This window comes from Eubalaena glacialis, chromosome 6 (assembly GCF_028564815.1).
Source record: "Eubalaena glacialis isolate mEubGla1 chromosome 6, mEubGla1.1.hap2.+ XY, whole genome shotgun sequence".
Classification (NCBI taxonomy): domain Eukaryota; kingdom Metazoa; phylum Chordata; class Mammalia; order Artiodactyla; family Balaenidae; genus Eubalaena; species Eubalaena glacialis.
The window spans coordinates 32,744,337-32,768,387 of NC_083721.1; the positions used below are offsets into that span (position 1 = coordinate 32,744,337).

Consider the following 24,051-nt stretch of genomic DNA (forward strand, 5'->3'; position numbering starts at 1 on the left):
TCATTCCAACTGTGAAGGATAATTCCAACCTGTGATACAGAATAAAATAGGAGGCAAAGATAACAATGGCAAACAGCAGCACCTGAGGGCTCCTCCTACCATGTAACGATCACTTCCTTGCCAAGGATGAGAAGCCTAGTGCAATCGCCTCTGAGTTTGTTACATAACCTTCTGTACTGATCCTAACTATGCCAGAAAGAAAAGAGCCAGGATTTGCAGCACAGCAGATGAGTAATGGAGAGAATGGAAACACATAAGTGAAAAGCAAGCACAAAAAGACATCCTCACCTTATAAGATGAACCTGGATAGCTTCCCAAATAAGATATATGATAAGTTAATGGTTATGATGGAGGATACAGGAACCACCAACAGAATAGGATAGGTTAGGGTAAGATAGAATAAAACAGAATAGAACAGAACAAAACAAATCTGATGAGAAAAGAGTACTTAACGTCTATTTAATTGATGGTTTGGTTTAGTTTAGTTATTGTATCACTGTCAAAAAGGTTCAATAAAGAGTTCTAAATCTCAAGAACACCAACATTTTTGGAAAGGAGACAAAGAACATAGTAAGAATTAAACTGCTACTAGTGTTCATGTATGTTGTGCTTTTTTCCCAACAAGAAAGTGTTTTGTTCAACTTACTAAAAAGTCTGTACTTGATAAAAAATTGCCTGTTTCTAAAGAGATTTTCTAAATACAGACGCTTTGCTTTGTTTACAGTAGTAAAAGGGAACACAGGATGAATAAGAGAAGAAAATTAAGATTTTTTTAATATCCAGAATTCTCCTTCTCAAAGTACTGTATCTTGGCACATATATTCTGGACTACTTTCCATCGCATAAGCAACAGAAACAAGAATTTTAGTTTTATGAATGATTAAATACTTTTAAAGAACTGAGTTTGGATAGAAAACAAAAACATGAGTATTAAGAATGTGGTTGGGGACTTCCCTGGTGGTCCAATGGTTAAGACTCTGCGCTGCCAGTGTTCAAGGAAGGGAACTTGGCTACAGAAAGACTGAACACCTGCTCCAAGGCCACAGCATCCATGAGCAGGCAGTAAAAGCCAGGCCTTTGGACACAAATCATGCATGCTCTTTTCACTACCCCAGACCACCTTATTCATGGGATCTAAGTTTCTTGGTTAAGAATGCAAGTCAACTGGAAGTTTATACCTCTCTGCAAACTTCCAGTTGCAAAATAAATGACTCACAGGTATGAAATGCACAGCATGCGGTATGTAGTCAATAACTATGTAATGTCTTTGTATGTTGACATATGGTAACTAGACACTGTGGGGATCACTTTGAAATGTATAGAAATATCGAATGACTATGCTATGTAACAGGAACTAACACAGTGTTGTAGATCAATTATACTTCAAATACAAACAAGCAAACAAACAAACTCATAGAAAGAGAGAACAGATTGGAAAAAAAAAAAAAAAAGACTCTGAGCTTCCACTGCAGGGGGTAAGGGTTCGATCCCTGGCTGGGAACTAAGATTCCCACATGCCTCATGGCGTGGCCAAAAAAAAAAAAAAAAAAAAAAAAAAAAAAAATGAGGTCAGCTATATGGGAAAAGAATCTAAAAAAGAGTGGATATATGCATATGTGTCTATAACTGATTCACTTTGCTGTACACCTGAAACTAACACAACAGTGTAAGTCAGCTATACTCCAGTAAAAATTTAAAAAAATAAGGTTGGTAAGTATGTTTGATGAAGTCCATGGAAGACAGGCAAATGAAAGACATGACAGAACAAGAGTGCTATTCAAAACCCTTAGATGTAATAACCTTGATTTATAAACTTATAAATAAGCAAAATGAGAAAACCTGAGATAGTTTTGGCTTCTCATAGTTTATCATACCTTTGGAATAGCTTTGGCTCATATTGGCCTTCAGGCTACCTATTATCACAGACTAGAGACAGAAAGCACTTGATTGTAACTTTTCCATCTCAGGCAGATTTACTTCTCTACTGGTCTCCATTGCTCCTACAACTTTAGCTACCATCTGTCTCTAGGGTAAGAGTGGAGTTCTTGGAATAAGACAGATTTGGCAACTCCCCAACTTAGCAACTCGACAGCCGTGTAATATTGGGAAGATTTCTTATCCTCACCATTTTTCAGTTGCTTCATCTGTCAAATGGCAATATCAATGGAAGCTACTTCTGAGGAGAGGATTTTTGTGAGAACTGCATTTTTTAAGGCATATAGAGTCCTTTTCTTGAAGGTAGGGATTGGGTCAATTTTTATGAACCTAGAATACCTAGCACAGTGCCATACATATAGAATGTGTTAATAAAACATTAGTTGAGTTAAAGTGAATTACTGTATGGAAAACACACACATATCATACATATTATATTAGCTTCTAAACATGTTCCCTCACATGTAAACTTCCATCCTCAGGGAATCGTCTACCTTTTAGGAAGTGTCTTAGTAATCATTTTAAAAGGTAACTACTATAATTTGCATGGCAATCTCTCATTTCTCTGGTTGAGGTAACTTGCCAGTTAATCCCTTCATGAAAACTAGGAAAAATCCCTAGTGTAACCATTTTGGCAATAGAATATTATTTTAGAAAATTCCTCATCGGAAAGAAAAATGGAAAGTAATGTCTAATAATGTAATATTGAGACATTTATTAATTGGTCCCTTTATTGTTCTTGCTTTCCTTCTCCTCCTGAAAGAAATGTATTATAATGTAAAAGGTCTTCTCAACATTCAGAATTAAACTTGGAGGAAGTCTCAGATATGATTCTACTCCCACTATTTCCCCAGTATTGGAGCTCCCTATATGTAATCTCTGAGGGGGGGAGATTATCCAGGCCCCCCTTCATTATTTACAATAACTGGTCTCTTATTATCTATAGTATACACATATTCTGTACATTCTATGTCTGTGTGCATATTCTTTAAAAGATAGGGCTCAAGAATGCTGTGTGGACAGAACATGGATAAAGAATAGTAGTAACAGCGGCAACAACTACCCCCATCTCAGCAATGTCCACCCCCCCCAGCCCACCCCCACTTGCTAGGTGCTCATGTCATCTTCCTTGCATGATCAAATCTTGTATTTGGAAAAGCACATTTTGATTACACTGGGACAGGGCTCCAACTCCAACTGCGACCTAGGTCTATCTGACTCCTGAACAGGAAACCATGCCCTGATTCTGTGCAACTTTAAGACCCAGCTCATTCATAGAAATCTCCACTTGGGGAAGACTTTTTGCAGCCATGCTGCAGAAGTAATTAAAGAAATTATGCCTGCTCCCTTGTGAATCAATTTCCAACAAGTCTTTCCTGAATTCCCTCTATCCCTGGCTCTTCTCCTAACTGCTTACACATTCTGTACCCTTCAACTGGATTTTCCCAGGTTCTTCCCCAGGCTCCTGCTATGGCCTGACTCAGCTCGGCTTCAGTGTGTCTCAGAAGCAGTCTAAGAACTAGACAATGAAATCTGCCTCAATGTTAACTTCCACTCATTGGCTTGTCTTGGTGCCTGGAGTTAGAATAAGCATATCTTACTCTTAAAATATTAAGGAAAAAAAAGTCAAGCTTAGTCTAACGTTGTTATTTTGGGGGTTAAATGTGCCAAGTCTTTGGATTTCTTTTCCAATGATGTGGTTTTCAGCCTTTAGTGCAGCCTCACCAACTATCCTCACTGTCTTCCTCTTAAAAGTCTACCTGAAAATGTAGTCCTCAAAATAGGACACATTACTCCCTTCGTGATCTGACCAGTTCAGATTTTGATCTGCATATAATTCTGCTCAGACTAGATTTGTTTTTTCGACAACTACTCACTCCGTTGGCTCAGATAGGTGTTTTAGCTGACTTCCAACACTGAAGTCAATCTGACACACCTGACACACACTCACATGTACTCTCTTTGAAGCCCAGTATCCTCAGCCTATTCTTCGACAGCTAATTTTTTAAACCAAAGTTCAAGTACCAGACTTTTAAATTTGCTCCATTAATTTTAATCTTGTTAGTGCTGGCCCATCATTCCAGACTGTCGAGATACATTTAATTCTGGTTTTCTCATTCAGCACACTACCTGTGTTTCTCAAATTTTATGAACTTCCTTTGTTTTTAGTCCAGACAATGAAAGAAATACAAGTCCAATGACAGTCTTATGGCATATAATATAAAAGAAATATGAGTCCTGTATATTCATAAATTGGCTAATTTAATCCTTGTCCAATCTTGTGGAGTAGGGATTTTTAGCCCCATTATATAGATGAGGGAACCGATGCTCAGGGAACATACTAACTTGCTAGTAGGTTAAAGAGCTGAGATGAAAAATTCTTTGATTTTAAAATTGTATGCCTGTTTCACTATGTTTCCAGTTTTCCAGTTGACGTGGGTTTGTTTCCTTTAAGTTGTTCTACTAGCTATCGTGTGTAAAGGTAAGTTGATTAAAATTTTTTAGAAACTTAAATTAACTCACAGATAAAATGTTGACTACCTCCTCGCTTAAGAGTTGAGGATATATTTTACAAAAGCATTTATATGAGTATATGACAGAACTGCAGTTAATGAAAAACTTTTCCTAAGGTCTACTGGGTAGAGACCACTGTACTGGGGACAAAAGTTTAAGTTCACTTTACAGCTGTCATAGTTTCCACATTCTTTACAAATGCGTATCTAATATTGAAAACCTCAAACTGCCTTAAGGCAGGCTCCAAGAATATTAAAGCTACTGGTGAAGTGACTCATAATAGCAAATATATGCATTTGGGTGTGTTGATTTCACACAGCAAGAAACAGACATGGGCATGTTCTACAACTCAGTTCGCTTTCTCAGTGAATTCTGAAACAAAAAGTCCTTCCCAAAAGATTGCTTATGTACTCACTGGAGAAGACAAAACATGCAACATGGCTGGCAGACGCTCTCCCAAACCAGGAAAAAGTAATTTAAATCTTTCAGTACTTTTGTGTGCAATTTGTTTCTGTCACTGTAACTAAGTTTCAATTTTTCCTTTGGAAATATACAAATTAAGATAGAGACATTATGATTCCTCTGTATGTTGAGAAAAGAATTTTATATTTCTAATTCCTACCATCTTGAATTACCTTTCTTTATTAATCTTATATTAATAAAGTATATTTTAATTGTGATGACAATACGTTCAAAAAAAAGGTAAAGGTTGATTCAAATTCATCTTTTTTTTTCAATATAAATTTTACTACTATTAAAACATTAAAATAACAGGAGGAGCAAGAGGGTGGATAGGAGATAATAATCTGTTGAAAGCTAAAAATAATTCCTATTCATGAAAGACAATAAAAAGCAGTGTATCCAGAATGTGGTCCAAGTGAAAAAATTTCCAATTTCAAATGTTTTTAGAAGCAGCTTCAACATGTTCATTTTTCCTTTTATCTGTTTCTTTAACCCAGTTTTGACGAAAATATACATGATTTCCATTTAAAAGTTTAATAGATCATGGTTCACATAATTGGCAATGAAAGATAGGCGAAACAACATACAGACCGAAATTATTTTTTTCCATGCTTTGTAAGAGGTTGACCGGGCAGAGGGCTTAAGACCAAGTTCATCTTACAACTATCTCTTACATTTGTGTGATTTCCAGAGAGTATTACTTGATTATGGTTGCAATGTTCAAAACTCATCCAGGAGGTCATGAGTATTAATCTCAACATACATAAAATTTACTTAATTTTAAATACAATTATGTGATTAAAATTTTACACCCACATATAGTCATATTTAAAAATCAAAAAATTGAAAATACTACAAAAATATTCACATAATATTTTTGCTCATTGGATTTGTGATTTATAAAATGAAAAACATTTCTCTGTTATTCATCTTGTCCTGGAGAGCTTAGTCCAGAAAATAAGAAAGTTTGCAGATACTGTGTATTAAAAATTAATTGAGCAACTTGGATAATAGATCTATGTTAAATATACAATCCTAGCATGTAGTACAAATGATTTACTTGTAAAATTATAACATCTAAAGATAAGTAGATGTCTCAAGGCTGAGTAAATCAATATTTACCTTGTGTTTTCACTGGGTCTGATATCTGGCTTGGATCACTAATTCCATATGCATTTGCTGCCCTCACAAGGAAAAGGTAAATCGCATTAGGTTTGAGTCCTTTAATGGCAAATGTTTCTGTTTTCACATTCTCTGCTACGGTCTGCCAGCTGCTGCCAGATGCATGGCTAAGGATAGATACACAAGTTAGAACATGCATATTTAATGGTAAATCAAAAAAGAGAACAACTAGGAAACATCGTCTTCACTCTACCTGAAGGCTTCTATAATATAAGATGTTGGAGTTGCACCTGAATTCAAATTTGGTTGCCATGACAATGTTACTGTATTTCGGCTGACATCTGTAACTTCAGGTTTTGAGGGGGCACTAGGGATTAAATTTGGGTCGGTGGGTCTTGGAGGCTGAACTGGAACTCCAAATTCTAACAAAGAAGAAAAAGATGAAAGATGTTTATACGCAGATAAGCACATAAATGTAGATATCATACCCATCCACCTACTCAAGCATCAAGACATGCTCTTCATCTTTTTACCAGTAAGTAAACAACTTCATTTCAAGCTTTATTTTAAGGTAAAATACTATTGAATTTACCTTGGACTTCAATGTAAGCACTCCAGGTTGCTTCACCACTGGGGGTTGATGCAATGCAGGTGTACCGACCAGTGTCACCCAGCTGAGAAGACAGATGCAAAATAAATATTTGGAACAATCAAGAGCTCACTGGGCTGAAAAAGCAATTATAGTTTTGTATATGGTCCATGAATATGGATAACTTGCATTAAAAAGCACTAACCAGAAACTTCCTCTTAATTTGTTTTTATTGAATGTGAAGTAAAATATTGCATGAAGACAGAAGACAAAAATGTTATTCTAACTGTATAATAAAAATATAATATTTAAGTGCATTAACATCACCATTTGCTGTGTCGGGCAGTAAACAATGAGGTATATAACTTTAATTTCAAAGGGTTAATCTTTATTACTAATTTATAGCTTTATATTTAATAAGTCACGTAATAGGGCTAATAAAATTTAGCCAATGACTATTCTTGCTATTTCATATATTATCTGAGTTACACCCATATGGATATCAGAGATAAACACATATTTATAGAAAATGGATAGACACAAAATGATTTCTTCTTAAAGCATTCCCTCTTTTTTCTCATTTTATTTTTTTAACCTGTAACTTAAAGCAGTTTAGTAAGTATAAAGTCAAACTCCAGCTGGAATGATGCTCTTTCTTCCTTTGAAAGACTGACTGACAGAAAACAAACACAGGTCACATGATCAACGTTAAAATCATCAGTACCATAATGAATCCATATACCTCTGCCTAAGGTAATAATTCTATCACCAAATAATGTTGGATAAAGCAAAAATGCTGTCATCTTGCTCAGGCAATTGTAATAACAAAGTCACAATCATTGTCACAAAAAAGTACAACATATTAACTTTTATGGCACATAAAATGAACTGCTATGTTGATCCAAAACTCCAAAGAAGCCGCCCACAATAGGCAATAAAGCAATCGAAATTTATGTTTATTGCTGTCAAGGCTATTCTTTCATATGCCTCATGAGCTTGTCTGATCTTGATCTAAAATGAAAAGAAAAATCAAAACAAAAGAACATGGTCCTGAAAGAACAGGTATGGGATGTGATGCCCTGGGAAGGTAAATCCCTAAATTGTTCCTACAAACCTGTGGGCTTTCATCATTTAACATTCTGATTTGAAATGTACATTCAATGTGTACATTGCTTTATTGTTTTTGTTTGCATGCAGAGTATTCTGTAATTGCAAAATTCTGAACCAAATATTCACAATAAAAGAACTCTTCAAGTACGTGGCACATAATATGGTACTGGAAAATATCTTTGAAAAATGCTTTATGGAATGAATGCATCACATCACCACTTGGAAGGTATTTTTATCTCCCACAAATCCTCATCCTTTTCTCCTCATATAAAACCTTAAACTACTTGCCATGGGCTAAATTATGAGTCAAATCATCTTTAATATACATAGTGAAATGTCTGAAAGAATAATGCATCAAATTAAAAATATATTAATACTGTTATTAACATTTCATTGATTCTAAAATTTGAGACTTCAACACTAGTTGCTGGAGGCAGAAACAAAGTGGAACAAAATGGGAAACCCAGGGTGTCATTTCAAGTTACCTTAGCATATCGGATCTGTAGTACTCCGGTCTCCAGCTGTTTGATTCGAGAATCTTGGGTTGAAACAAGGACTCCATCCTTTCTCCACAGAATTGTGGGCACCGGACTGCCTGTGGCCACACAGCTGAGCACTAAAGTACCATCCACTGCTACAGTCTGATTCACAGGACCTTGTCGAATGACTGGGGGAGGTCGATCTGCGATCACTGCCAGAAGAAACAACAGGAAATAGATTTCTGCAACTGGAAGCAATTTTCTAATCATCTGAACAACAGCAGTTGCTCTAGGCTTTGAAACAAACTAATTAAACAAGTAATTAAAGTAGGAGACATGCATTATTCAGAATGCATTTCTATGATGCACTGATTCAGAATATTAAAATGAGACAATGTACTCCTTTCAAATGACCAACCACTGACTAGGCTTGCTGCATTGTCAAGGGACCTACTTAACTTAGAGTTCAGAGACTAAATAAGGATTGTGGATGGTGAAGGAAATGTATAATGGAGAGAAGTGGAATACTGTGCTTTTTAAACTTTAAAATATGTAAAACACAAAACACCACAAAAAACCCATTTACCCCAAGGAAACGTATAAGACAGATTTTCATAAATGAACCAAAACCAACTTGATAATCTTTCTGAGTCCAACAGAAAGAATGATGGTATCATACCAGCATGCTTGACAATTTTGGATTCAAAAGTGTGCTTTGGACTTTGATAACTGACCAATCAATATGACTGAGCTCTTTTTATCTTGGAATTTTTTCTATTAAAAGAGTACATAGTGAATTCAGAGAAACTGGAAAACTGTCTAAAAATATTCTTGGTAAGCTAATCCAAAAATATAATTGAAGTGGATACCCTAACCTAGGATATAACACACTTCCATATCAGAATTATAGGAATGGGAAGACACTTTCGCTAAATCTATCACCTTAACAGTTTTAATGTCCCATGGAAGGAAACAATGGAAGGCATTTTTATAACATATAAATAAAATTACTCTTATTATATGAAAAAATCTAAAACCTAAAAACTTTATCTGAGATAATAAAGTCATAATTTTAGGGAAAAATCCAAAACAACTGTAGTGGAACTAGTATAAATCCTGCATTAGAGAGATGTTCTGATCTCCTGACATAGGCAATTTAGGTGAAATTCCATAGATAGTTTTTTAAATGAATAAACATTAAAAATAAAGTTCAGTTTTCATTATTAAACTTTAAAATTCTGAATATTAGTTTAAAATTTTTTAAGTCACAAATATTCAAAAGACAACTCTAAGAAATTGCCTGATTAAACAAAACTGGTTGCCAGAGTGACTAAATTTTGGATGCAACCATTTGCAAAGCTGGATGTGTCATGTTCAGAGTTTTATGCACCAAAGATTTTTCACAAGCTGGAGTCACACTTCAATTTGTTCCTCATTTATCATGCAATAATTATTAGTTTTGGGCATTCAATCTAAGAAAAACAAGAAGGCGAAATCAGCAACTGTGCATTTTCACTTCACCCTTCCAATTCTCTTCCATCCTTGGTTGCTAGTGTGAAATCTGTTAATAATACCGTGGAGGTGTATTAGAAGGCTGGAGTTTGAAACTTGGCAGGAGTGTTTCAGATACTCCACGGATGAAAAATATAAGCCAATAATTCCTTTGCTTAGAATTGTTTAATCTTTTCTACATTATCTGTTGAGTTTGGCTAAAATCAAATTAGAGGCCCCTCCTGGTAAGTATGAAAAAGTAATGATAAGTGTTTTAGTGCACTGGGGTTTTTATGACTCTACCACCTGTGTTCCCTTGATTATAAGAATGAATGAATATTTATTTCCAGATATTAATTGAATTAGTAACAGAGTGTTTCTTTATAACTGATTACAATAAAGTCCAGTAACAGAGTGGTTTACATTTCATAGTCTTGTTATATTTAGAAACAATCCAATATCTGGGGATTTATTCAACTTTCTATATCTTTACAGTTCTTTGATATTTGCATCATAGTTAGCGTCATCCTCACTTCCTTATCCTATCCCAACCCAGTTTAATGATGTTGTTTCTCTGTTATTGATTTCTTCCTGGTTTTACACTGGGTAGTTTACAAAAATAAAGCAAGAAAAGAGGAGCAGGGTTGATTATCAGGCTACACCATCTGTCACGTGTCTTTAGGCAAGTTCCTTAAATTATCTAAGTCTCAGTTTTTTATCTGTAACATGAGGATAATAATACTTGTTCTAACCAGCTCAGGGGATTGCTATGAAGATATAAATGGAATAATAAATATTCGATGTACTTTGCTAATTGCAAAAAGTTAGACAATTATGTGAATTGTGATATCACAATTGATCCTTTTCTATAAAATAGTAATATGTAAATCAGAGGTTTAAAAAGTTCATTAAAGCAATTTTATGTTTTTAGGTAAAGACAATGAAACATTTTGGTGTTGTCACAGATTAGAATAAAATACTGATGAAATGTTCAAAGTTACACAAATTAAAATGCATAGTGCATTTAGTAGTCAACACTAAGTTTAGGATTTATGAGAAAAACTTCAAATAAAGAGTCTAATATCTCACATTTGGATTATTAAAATGAATTATCAGGTAATAAAATAGGATGTGTAAGACACAGAAATATGATTTAAAGAAAGTAAGTGCGTGGACTTTGTAATCAGAAGGACATAGCGCTGTAAAAAGAAAATGTTCCATATTTGTGCTCTCCAATACAGAAGCCGAGGGCTTCAAGTGGCTACTGAGCACCTGAGTGTGGCTGGTGTGATTGAGGAACTGGATGTGTAGCTTTATTTAATTTTAAGTAATTTTAATTCAAATTTAAATAGCCTCATGTGGCAAGTGCCTACTATACTGGACAGTGCAAACTTTTGTTTTTGTTTTTCTGTTTTATTTTTAACATCTTTCTTGGAGTATAATTGCTTCACAATGGTGTTAGTTTCTGCTGTATAACAAAGTGAATCAGCTATACGTATACATATATCCCTATATCTCCTCCCTCCTGCATCTCCCTCCCCTCTAGGTGGACACAAAGCACCGAGCTGATCTCCCTGTGCCATGTGGCTGCTTCCCACCAGCTATCCATTTTACATTTGGTAGTGTCAAACTTTTGTTTTAAATCTCAGTTCTGCTAGTTAGTATCTGAAGGATCTGGGTATATCTTTTCACCATTCTCTGCCTCAGTTTCCTCATCTGTAAAATAAGAAGTCAGATTTGAAATTATTGAACTGTTTAAAGTTCTTAGCATAGTGCCTGGCACAAAGGAGGCATTGAATAACTTTACAAAAGCCAGGACATGGAAACAACCTAGGTGTCCAACGACAGATGAATGGATAAAGAAACTGTGGTACATATATACAATAGAATATTACTCAGCCATAAAAAGGAACGAAATTGGGTCATTTGTAGATATGTGGATGGACCTACAGTCTGTCATACAGAGTGAAGTAAGCTAGAAAGAGAAAAACAAATATCGTATATCAACGCATATATGTGGGATCTAGAAAAATGGTACAGATGAACCGATTTGCATGGCAGGAATAGAGACGTAGATGTAGAGAATGGACATGTGGACACAGTGGGGGAAGGGGAGGGTGGGACGAATTGGGAGATTAGGATTGACATATATACACTACCATGCATAAAACAGATAGCTAGTGGGAACATGCTATAAAGCACAGGGAGCTCAGCTTGGTGCTCTGTGATGACCTAGATGGGTGGGATGGGGGGGGGGAGGGAGGTCCAAGAGGGAGGGGATATAGGTACACATATTGCTGATTCACTTCATGGTACAGCAGAAACTAACACAACATTGTAAAGCAATTATACTCCAATAAAAATATAATTTCTTATTATAAGTATCAGTATAGTGGTGATGGTGGTGGTAGTGGTACAGGTATGAGGAGTGTAACAGATGATATAACCCTATTAGAGCAGGGTTTATAAAAGTTTACCTAGTTTTCCACATGTTCACTGAAAGATTTAAAGACCCTAAAAAATGAGGGTATTTCATCAGAAGTAATATTTTTTGTCACCTCAAAAATAATAATCATAAAGTCTATGTCAATACATATAAAAACATTCATAAAATAATTTTAAGTGAAAAAGAATACAGAATAACATACACACACTGACTGGTTTAAGTATGTAAAATTCACATCTAAAAACCAGCAAACATCAGAGCCATACATCACAATTGCCATCAGTTTGTAAACATATCTCAAACACCTATGAGTTAGGCTGTAAACTGTTACCTCATTTCAGCAATTAGGGAGCTGAAACATTGAAAGTTCATGTGACTCCTCCAAATCAAAGAGTTAGTCATTGGCAAATAGCTCGTAATTAGAAAGTTAATGCTCTTTCCACTGTATATCAATAACTTTTGAGAGATTAATGCAAGTGATTTTAGATTTTATACATCATTTAATCATCACTACTTCTTCTTACTTTCTAGTAATTAAGAGAAGAAACATTTTCAATTAAATAGGTTATATGAATTTCTATGTTCCTGAGTCAAACGGGATTTGGGGTAGGCCTCAGCTACAGAAAAACAACATTTCAAAGACAACTGCTACTCTACCATATTCTGTGTCTCATGTTTTATTCTGCCTTTGCCTTTGTTCTGTTTGCAAACAGTAAAGAAAGAAAGTTGAGAAACTAAAGTCAAATAGTTTCCAGAAAATACTCTGCCTATTACCTCTCTTCTTGACTTGATTTGGTAATATGTAAATACTGATATTATCAGCACTCACAATAAGTACAGTTTACCTATGAAGAATGAGTCCATAGTTGTAAGTTGTTTGTACAATATGATGGACTCCAAAATAAAGAAAACAAAACTAAAAATACAGTACCACCACAGCAAACACAAAACCACCTTAAATCTCCTCAGAGACTGTAAGAAGTAACTTTTAGAAGTGAATTAGCTACTAGGGATGAATCCCAAATCCACAAATTTAGGAGTTTTGTTTTCATTTTAGTTTAGCAGAAGTTGACATGCCTGATCTATGCTCACAAATATAACCATTCACGAAAAGGCCATGTCAAAAGGCACCTAGAAAGTTTTGCTTTCAATTATGAGAATAATAAGAGATATTTGCAAATATTTTATTATAGTTTTCTTTGGCCTTTTTTAATGTATATCCTTACATACAAGTTTCTTTATAAAGTTGCAATCATAAACATATGTGCAAATCTATGTTCTACTTTTTCTATATATTGATTATATTAATCATTATCAAATTCATTACATGGTCTTCACAATCATCATTTAATAGCTCTAATGTATGTAAGAAACTGTAAAAACATTTTAGGTCATTCTAACGTATTGGGGCAGTAGATACATAATATGTATCATAGATAGTGTTAAAGAGTGTGGACTTTTGAGTGAGACAATCTTAATTTTGAATTCTGACTTAACCAACAGCTAGCTGTTCATTCCTTCCTTCTTTGTTTCATTCACTTATTCAAAAAATATCCATTGAGAGTCTACCATGTGTCAGACCTTGGTGGATACTGGTTATATATTTAACTTGAATGGACAGATGAATTCCCTAAATTGGAAGACTCAGATTGTTAAGATGTTAATTCTCCTTAAATTGTTCAATAATTTAAGTGGAATCAAAATTAAAATTCTGATTTTTTTTGTTTGTTTAGGATGTTAAAATGTGTGTGTGTGTGTGTGTGTGTATTATGTGTATGGAAATTGAAAAGTTGATTTTAAAATTTATAAAAAAATGTAGAGGACCTCTAATAGCCAACCCAAAACAAGAAAGACAAAGTTGGAGACTTACACTACCAGTGTGTAAGACTCAACTATAAAGCTATAATTATTAAGACCATACATACTTGCATAAATAGATTAATGGAATATAATACAGAGAATAGAAGTAGGCCACTACATGTATGCTCATTTGAATTATGATTAAGATGCCACTGCAATTCAGTGGGGAAAGGACTGTCTTTTCAATAAGTGATGCTGAAACAATTAGTATCCATATAAGAGAAGAAAAGGAATTTTGACCCTTATTTTACACTATACACAAAAATTAATTAAAGATAGATTAAAAACTTAAATCTCAAAAGTACAGACAATAAAGATTCCAGAAGAAACACAGGAGAATATCCTCACAGTCTCAAGGTAGATTAGGGAACTAAAAGCACCACGTATAAAAGAAAAAAATAATACATTGGTCCTCATTAAAATTAGTTACATAAGCCTTAAAATCATCATTAAAAGAATGACTGGGAAGAAATATTTATAACACATATATCGGACAAAGACTTGTATCTGGAATACATGAGAAAATGAAAAAAAAAAAAGAGAGAGAGAAATGCGTATATGCATCCACCAAAAGGCAAACAAGATAACTGAGTGCACATGCCCACCCATAGACTTATACAGAAATATTTAGCTTTATTAATAAAAGCCCTAAACTGAAAACAACCCATCAATAAAGGGTCCATAAATAAATTGTGAGCTATTTATACAATGGAATACTATACAGCAACAAAAAGGAATGTATATATGTTTATTTTATGTATATATGTATATATACATATGTGTATACAGGTACTGTGCATTTTTTGAAAGCTCATTTTAAGCCACTTTGCTTTTATGAAAGACCTACATTAGTACATGTGCTCACTAATCAAAATAAATCTGAAGTGGATTTTCATTTTTATGAAAAGAGGAAATTGCTTCTTCACTTGATGCCATTTCTTTGGCTTACAAAAGGTTTCATAGAAATGCTCTACTTTCGGAGAGCAGGGAAACCTGTTATATACACATATGTATATATTTTTTATATATTTACATGCTTACTTATAGTTTCTTTTCTTCTTACTACTCTCCATCTTACGGTTTGGAGATTTTCTCCATTACTGCGTTTTTATAATATATTTGACATTAATTAATCATGCTTAGAAGAGTTGATAAATAGAACAAAACCACATTATTAAGAAAAACTTACTCATCATGAATTGTGAGTTGGATTTGTCAACAATTCATCTTATCTCCTTAATATGGAGGAAAGAAAAAGGATGATATTTTACACTAAGAGATTTTAAAATAACTTCGCATTTTCCAAAACATGGACACAGTCCTATGTACAACTACTCAGTGTAAACTTTCCTTGTATAATTGCTAGGCTTTTATGAATGTAATTTGATGCCAGAAGTTTATAGTATAGCCAAGTTAAAATAAGAATGATTTTACATTTAATCATTGTATCTTCATCCTTTTCACATTACACCAAAATTGCTGTAAGAAAGGATACAAGTTGAAAATAAGTGCATTTACTGGCACTCTCTTTAGACCCTAAGCCAAACTTGGACATTTTGAAATAAAATGCTCTACTTTACCATCGGTAACTTCCAAATATGCTTTTGTGATGATACTTCCGGCAACATTTAAAGTCTGGCAGATATAATAACCAACATCAGATCGCTGGACATTAGTAATAGTGAGGTCACCAGTCTGGGAGACTGAAAAACGGCTGGATGACTGTGGTGGCTGATATGAGAAAAGCAGATTCTAGAACCCAGAATTTGGGAGGAAAGAATAACAATAGGTTAGTTGCTAGTTTCCAGCATGTTGGCATATATATACATATATTTACAAATAGACGTATAAACATTTCCACACACACAAACACACATACTTGTGTACGCAAATAAGCTAAATATCCTCTAACACATACCCAGATATAGATGTGCACACGCATAAACATATAAATGTACAAGGTTTAATGATCTAGCCTTAAATAGGGTTATTTGAAAATTTAAATGAATTCTAAATATGGATATATGCCTTTATAATTTCAATTTCAAACAATATAAAAGGATATTAGATATCATTAGAATTAAAAGTTTTACATATTTAACCAAAACAAAGTCAAAAGCTTTGTTTCACATAGATGTGCCTATTAGGATTCGAAACTCTAAATCTTTTAATGTATAAAAACAACATTAAAATTTAAACACATTCTGACAAATTAAGTTTAAGAATATCATTTAGGCACCATTATAAGTATGTCTGTTACCTGTCCATTATAAAAGTTCACTAATCTATCAAATTGTTAACAGTTTCTTGTTTTTCTGGTTAAATGGTGAGCACATCTATTATAAATTTTTAATCAAATACTGAATTTAAGAATTCATAATGGAATTTTATTTTTGCAGAAAGTTATCTTAAAAACAAACTCAAGACAAAATGTGATGTTATCCTGTGGTACAAATTTCTCTCTATGAATCAAAATATTATGCTCATTGGAGCGAGTGTATATTTCATGCAAAAAACATATCATGTCATTGTTTTTCATGAAATAAAGAATATCAACATTTCTTCTAATCAAATAAATTTGCTACTTTTTAAAAGTTTAGGTGCCTTTTAACATATGTCATTTACAAAGGCTTAACTACTCTTGCATGGAAATGTGTCCAATGACAAAATTTTAGGTAACAGTGAGTTATATCATTAAATCAAACCAAACCAAATCAAAATTATTTCAAAGTTTGATATAGATTTTAGATGACAATGAATAATTTATTTAAATAACTAAATGAATCATTTAAATATTACTCTACTAAGAAGAACTGCTAGTGGATTTACTATTATTGCTACACAGATATTCTTATATAATACACTTTCAATTCTTCCTGTTCTACTAAAATATTTTGGTTTTTTCTTGTCTTTAATTTGCTGTCAGCAAATTTAGTCCTTTGAGGCCAAATGAAATGTATTAGAACCAACTGAGGTATTAGAACTTAAATGACTGCCTCTGTACCATAGTCAAGTTGATATTTGCCTACCAAAGTGAAAATTAAAGTGAACTTGACGGCACTGCATACAAATGATTAGTGAGTGCAGTCAGTAAACTACCTGTGTGTTATTTTATGAACATAGTAGAAACAAGATCATAAAGCAACACACCCAAGGTTGATTTAAGCAAAAAATAAAAGAGGTTAGGAATAACTGTATTAAAAATGAATGAGAATAATTTTTTACAAGTATCAGAAACAAGTAAAGGGAAATGTGTCCATTTACTGAAGAACTGAAGTCACTAAGAGATAAGAAAAAAATTGTGTTTTGGCCATCATCAAAAAATCTACAAACAATAAATGCTGGAGAGGGTGTGGAGAAAAGGGAACCCTCTTGCACTGCTGGTGGGAATGTAAATTGATACAGCCACTATGGAGAACAGTATGGAGGTTCCTTAAAAAACTAAAAATAGAACTACCATACGACCCAGCAATCCCACTACTGGGCATATACCCTGAGAAAACCATAATTCAAAAAGAGTCATGTACCACAATGGTCATTGCAGCACTTTTTACAATAGCCAGGACATGGAAGCAACCTAAGTGTCCATTGACAGATGAATGGCTAAAGAAGATGTGGCACATATATACAATGGAATATTACTCAGCCATAAAAAGAAACGAAACTGAGTTGTTTGTAGTGAGGTGGATGGACCTAGAGTCTGTCATACAGAGTGAAGTAAGTCAGAAAGAGAAAAACAAATACCGTATGCTAACACATATATATGGAATCTAAAAAAGAAAAAAAATGGTTCTGAAGAACCTAGGGGCAGGACAGGAATAAAGACACAGACGTGGAGAATGGACTTGAGGACACAGGGAGGGGGAAGGGTAAGCTGGGACGAAGTGAGAGAGTGGCATGGACATATATACACTACCAAATGTAAAATAGATAGCTAGTGGGAAGCAGCCGCATAGCACAGGGAGATCAGCTCGGTGCTTTGTGACCACCTAGAGAGGTGGGATTGGGAGGGTAGGAGGGAGATGCAAGAGGGAGGGGATATGGGGATATGGGTATACATATAGCTGATTCACTTTGTCATACAGCAGAAACTAACACACCATTGTAAAGCAATTATACTCCAATAAAGATGTTAAAAAAAAATCTAAAAAAAAAACTATTTTAAAGTTTCCTATTATTTTTAAAGTGAAAGTATTTCAAAATTCCCTTTTTAATAAGCTGAAGCCTAATAGTGAACTTAATTTTAAGACCACAGATCTCTATATTCTAGCTTCAATATATATAGAAAATTCTGGTTTATAAAAATGTATAGAGAGTAGGACTTGATAGCAAATGGTGACCACATGTTACAGTTTTCAAAGAATTAGAATATACTGAACTATATCCAATATGACATCTATGTTAAAGAGACTTTCATATAGTTTGATGAATCTTTAATTGATAGATATATGATAGATAAAACATAAAGAAGCAAAGAAGACACTTCAGATTCCTGGTGCTTTCAGAAAAATTGCACTGACTAATTATCATCTTTGTTTTAAATGTGTGTAAATCTCTTTTAACATATAATTACAAATATCTGAATAATAAAAGTTATAACTAATCAAGGTGAGAAAAAAAGTAGTTTTTAAAAAAATGTGGCTGAATTGGAAATAAAGGTAAATTTTATACGATAAAACAATTACTATTCTACATACCACCCTGTGTACCAAAACTAGGCAGGGAAAATTTGAGAATTAAAACAAGGTAGGAAATTTTGTCTTCTCTTTTATTGCTGAAACGATTAGGTCACTCAGAGATGTCTCAGTTCTCTTAAAGCGACAGCTACGTGACTAAATAATTTGTTGCTTTTTCTTATATATCTGGCACTCATCTTTACTGATTGGAATATTAGAACAAGGTCATACCTGACTCCCCTCTCTCCTCCAGAAGATAGCTGGTTGAGGATTTCCAGTTGCTTCACACTGGAAAGTTACAGTTCGTCCCAAGGCAACAACCTGGTCACGGGGTTTCACAACAAAATGTGGAGGTTCTGAAGGAGATGAAACAAATTACCCTGAATCAAAAGCATGGAGTCATTGTCCTATTGGAGACAATTTGCTGATATCCCAAATGCTGCTGTTATTTTATACCAGTTGTTATGTACTCTATAGATATACATAACGTACCAATTCTCATCCTTAACCTAATTGAAGCTAAATTAAGTGCACATTCATAGAGTGGAATCGTGTAGTTCTGTAAAGAGGTATTTTTTTTTCTTTTTAATTACTTGACCTTCTAAGATTAACTACCTTATTAAAAAGAATTCTTGAACTACAATTTGACCGTTTACATTCAACGCATGCCTGCAATTCGTATGAATAAATATCTTTTCTTATTTAGAGCTGCTTAAAGGTACATGTATGTTAATCATAGACACAAGGACCTCCTGATGTAGGGAAGCCCTAAAATTAATTTAACTCAAAAGCTCCCGAAATGCTACCATGGAAGTTATAACCATTTAAAATCTTCAGTCCAATTACTTGAATAGAAATGAATTTAAAGCAATAGTGGAGTCGAATGCCTCTTTCATTTACATAGGGAAGGGCATGTTCAAACAGAATATATATGGAAATGAGGGCAAATGTGAAACATCTGCTCATCCTGACACTATAAATACTGCCAGCTTTGTCCAAACTGTTGGATTTATACAGACTTAAATGGCCACTTCATCCAGCAGTAAATAGAGTGTCAGAAAATTGTGTCAGTTACATTGAGAACAATGGCAGCTGAAAACATTAGGTGTGCTGATGGGGTCGCTCGCTGAAAAAAAAAAACTTTAAAAGCTTGTTTTGGGGCTGTGCTCTATGATTGGAAAAAATGTGCACTGAACATAAGTTTTTCTACCTACTGTTTACACTTTTCGAATTCATTTGTTATCAGCTGTCTGCAACGCCTAATTATTCTCCTTTCTTGTCTCAGTTCAAATTGAAGTGAACGTTTCAAGCCAGACATTTAACAGTTTATACAGGATAATCCACTTTTTAAGACTGTTCCATTATTTCTAACCTTTTCCTTAAGAGTACTTTTAGTTACTTACGTCAGTCACTTAGGGTAACTGCTTAAAGTGAATATGAATCAAAAAGTATGTTCAGATTATGTCCACAAGTGCTACTTCTCTGCTCATGAGAATATGACTTCTTTGTTAATGAAGATGAGTATTTGAAAGGGTACTCTTTTCTCTTGCTAAATATTTTCTGGTCAATTGTATCTGAGACATATATACAAATATTTATGATATATAATATATAAATTTATCAACTTTACACATTTGTATGTATACACATATATACATGTGTGTAAAGTGGAATATAAAACCCCTTTAAAAAACGGGATATGTAAAACAACTTGCATGGTCACAAAACTGAAGAAAGCAATTAGATCTGCTAACTTCTAGATTAGTGTGCTTTCTTCTATACTCCCTTTTTATTTTTAATTGAGGTTTAGTAGAAATTATACCATTTGACTAGAAAATTATAGGAGACCTGAAAAATCAGGTCAAATGCCTTCAAATGTCCCGTAACTTATAGGGAAGAAAATACAAAGTTAGGAGAATAAGTTTAGGTTCAATTTGGTAATGCTGATGTTTTAGCTTACAATTTTTTTAAACTCTGATTGTAATTGACTGGTTTACTCATGAATTTGGCAAACACTATCATTATCCAGGTATAATAACAGGCGTGTGCATCATTGCCTGAGGATTTTCCTCCACACACATCCATACAGGAGCGTTTGATTCCTTAGTTAAGGGTTGGAATAACTGACATAGAAATCAGACCAAGAAACTGAAAGGACTGACTGGATAATAAACCAAATCCAGAAGAGAGTTTGGTTTGTTTCAATGAAAGAAAACCAAATGATTAATTAAATGAATGGGAAAATATGACTTTCCAATATATGCAGGGAATTTGAGTAGGAAAATCTAAATGTTCAAATCACTTAGACAAGTGAAAACTTTGGGTGGTCTCTTTTCTAAATCTCAGAACCATGTCTAATAACATGTGCCAGAATCCATGTTTCTTTTATAAAACACCAGCTCTCCTCAAACCTCAAAGACTTATGTGGGAACAAGGGATACAAACCCTTACGCAAACTACATTTATCCTGCAGCAATCCTTCCACACAGGATATTTGCCTGGAAATGAATTTACTATATCTTATAGGCATATCCTCCAGCCAACATCAACAATGACATCAGCCACGAGGCATGTCTTACAAAAAATCCTTTCCTACATGTATGTTAAATATTAGATATAGACATATCTCTAAGAAAAATTTTAAATGGATTAAATATGCCTTTTTCAATCTTCTATCATCATCACGTATCTATTTAGATTGAGAAGGCCAATCACCATATGCATCTGATGTTCATGATAAAATGTTGGACTATTTTTCAAGGGCTACAATATTTAAACTTGCCATAATTAAACACACATAATCATGTTACTAATATGATGTTCAGTGTTGAAAATATAGAAAATTCGATAAGCAAAGAAAAAAAGAAAAGCTACCTGTAATTCAGCCATGTGAATTGTACCATATTGTTTTAAAATATTCTCCTACAGTGTCACTTGAATGACTGTTTAATGGTCTAAATACAAATTACCTTAATTATTTAACTAATCTATTGTCTTTAAATTTAGATTGTTGCTAATTCCCCCGTTAAACACAATGGTGAGATTGACATCCCTCTAAATTTTATTCAAGTTTATTTCAACTGAAACTCTCTCTGATAGGACAATTTCCTCCCAAACCTCACGAACACAGAACATTAACATCCTTGCCAAACTTAGAATAGAATCTCCTCTTAATTGGCACTTTTATATTAGTGAGGTTAAACATTTATATTCACATTACCTTGTCATTGATATCCTATTTGTTGTGGATATTGTATTCTTGCGCTTAACTTTTTTTTTAAAATTTATTTTATTGAAGTATAGTTGATTTATAATTTTGTGTTAATTTCTACTATACAGTAAAGTTGTTCAGTTATACGTAGATATACATTCTTTTTCATATTCTTTTCCATTATGGTTTATCCCAGGTATTGAATATAGTTCCCTGTGCTATACAGTATTCCCCTTCTAAATAAAAGGGCAGGGTATGGGTTATGGGTTATAAGGGCTGGAATGTTAGAAAAGATTAAAAACCTTCTATCTCAATGGTGTACAAACTTTTTTTGTCTTCTTAAGCCATGAAACTTCCCCTCCAAACAAATTCTTCCTCAAAGATCTAATTCCTAAATAGATAACAGCTTGGGGACAGGAGAGGGGGTTCCATGAAGTGGCTTCTGAAGCCATTTCTGGGGGTCCATCTACTTTAGGTAGTGGTTCAAATAACATCAGCCTAATCCAAACACTGCCTTTTAAATTGTGCTTAACTTTTTGATTTCTAAGAACTAAGGATAAGCTAAAATTTTATCCACTTCTCAAAAATGTTGTAGATATATTTTTCCATTTATTAAAAGTCTTTCTAATCTAGTTAGGCATTTTTGTTGTTCTATCAATAAAATTATATAATATAGATTACATAATACATATGAAATTATATTATATAAATATCCACTCTATTTTCATCCTGAATTTCGCTTTTATTAAATTTTAACCCATCGATATTTTTGCATATATAGAAAGCTATTTTCTTCTAATAGCTCATTATTGCATCACCATTATTGAACAATCCATCCTCTTATCTGTATTAGTATGAAATGACATCTTTATAATATGTGTATAGCTTTTTAACTTAAAACATAGAGAGACTCTTTTAGGGTCAGAATTATTCCCTGGAACACCATACAAAATTCCTCAAAAATGGTGCTCCAGCATCCTTAAAGTACGTGAATGGACCTTCCCCAAAGTACTGATCATGAAAGTACTTAGAAACCTTTATTTATATGAGGACAAATTGTTCATCAAAGCAAACTTTGATAAATTTTAGACACATCATGTGGTTATTTCTTACATAAAATGAAATGATTCTGACACATAGAAATGAAAATGAGTGCAAACAGCCCTAAGTGCAAGGTTATTCACCAGCAGGACTTTTAATGACTATTATTGAATAACAGTTACAAAAGGACAGACATGGATTCATAAACATATTTTGGATCCCCCAAACCCAAACTGTCCTCTGGGCACCTATTTTTCTTCATTTGTTTATCTTGTGAGATATAAATTGAAATAGTACTTAATCAAGATAAAGTTCTATCACTTATCACTCATTTAAAAAGAGAAAAAATAAAAGGATGCAGATCACACATCATTTAATAAGACATAAAGTTAGCAACCCCATTACCTTTACTCTTTGTCACAGTTACCCATACTTCCTGCAGACTTTATTCTGTGCAGTCTGTCTTTGTGGCCAATGACAAGTGAAACATGGAGGCTGATTGGTTGAAGGAGATGGAAGGGTATGGATGGAAAGGGGAAGAGAAGTTCCAGTCACAGTGACACGATGATTAGAAGATGGCCAATAAAATGTCAACTTACCAGACCCAACTAAAACAAAGCAAAAAAAGAAAACATGGAATAAATAAAAATAAACAGAAAATGAAACAGAAAAAGTAATAAGATTTGACTTAACAATGATCTTTCTTTTAAAATAAAATGAAGAGCACATTAATATTTGGATACATGGCTCATACTGTCCATGAATGAATATTTGTTAGCATTTCCAGCATCATCATAAATCATTTAAGAAAAATAGAAATGAATCTTAAAATCTCTACTTTGATTAAATGGCAGAGCTACAATGAATGATACCTATGAAATTATAAAACACTTTTCAATGACTTTACATTTTGCTACCAGGATTAGATAACTATATACGTAATGGGTTTAAAAACACACTATAAATCTTAACTGCTAATGCTACATAGAATAGAAATCAAGCATCTTAAGGATAAAGAAGTGTTAAATCCTGTAACTCCACCATCAGATTAATTTTAAAAGGTTCATGCTGCCAATGATATTCTATTAAACCCATGCTTCTCATACTTGAATAAG

At 33.6% G+C, this 24,051-nt stretch overlaps 1 protein-coding gene across 1 annotated transcript in view; it reads right to left on the bottom strand.

The window, feature by feature from the left end:
* Positions 1-24,051, bottom strand: part of ROBO1 (roundabout guidance receptor 1) — a 380,307-nt gene that overhangs the window by 65,195 nt on the left and 291,061 nt on the right. The window contains exons 7-12 of the mRNA XM_061194033.1: positions 18,916-19,040; positions 15,589-15,760; positions 8,218-8,423; positions 6,626-6,707; positions 6,287-6,455; positions 6,034-6,200 (exon numbers count right to left, since the gene is read on the bottom strand). Coding sequence (XP_061050016.1) covers positions 6,034-6,200; positions 6,287-6,455; positions 6,626-6,707; positions 8,218-8,423; positions 15,589-15,760; positions 18,916-19,040 — 921 coding nt within the window. The remainder of the gene's footprint in view (positions 1-6,033; positions 6,201-6,286; positions 6,456-6,625; positions 6,708-8,217; positions 8,424-15,588; positions 15,761-18,915; positions 19,041-24,051) is intronic.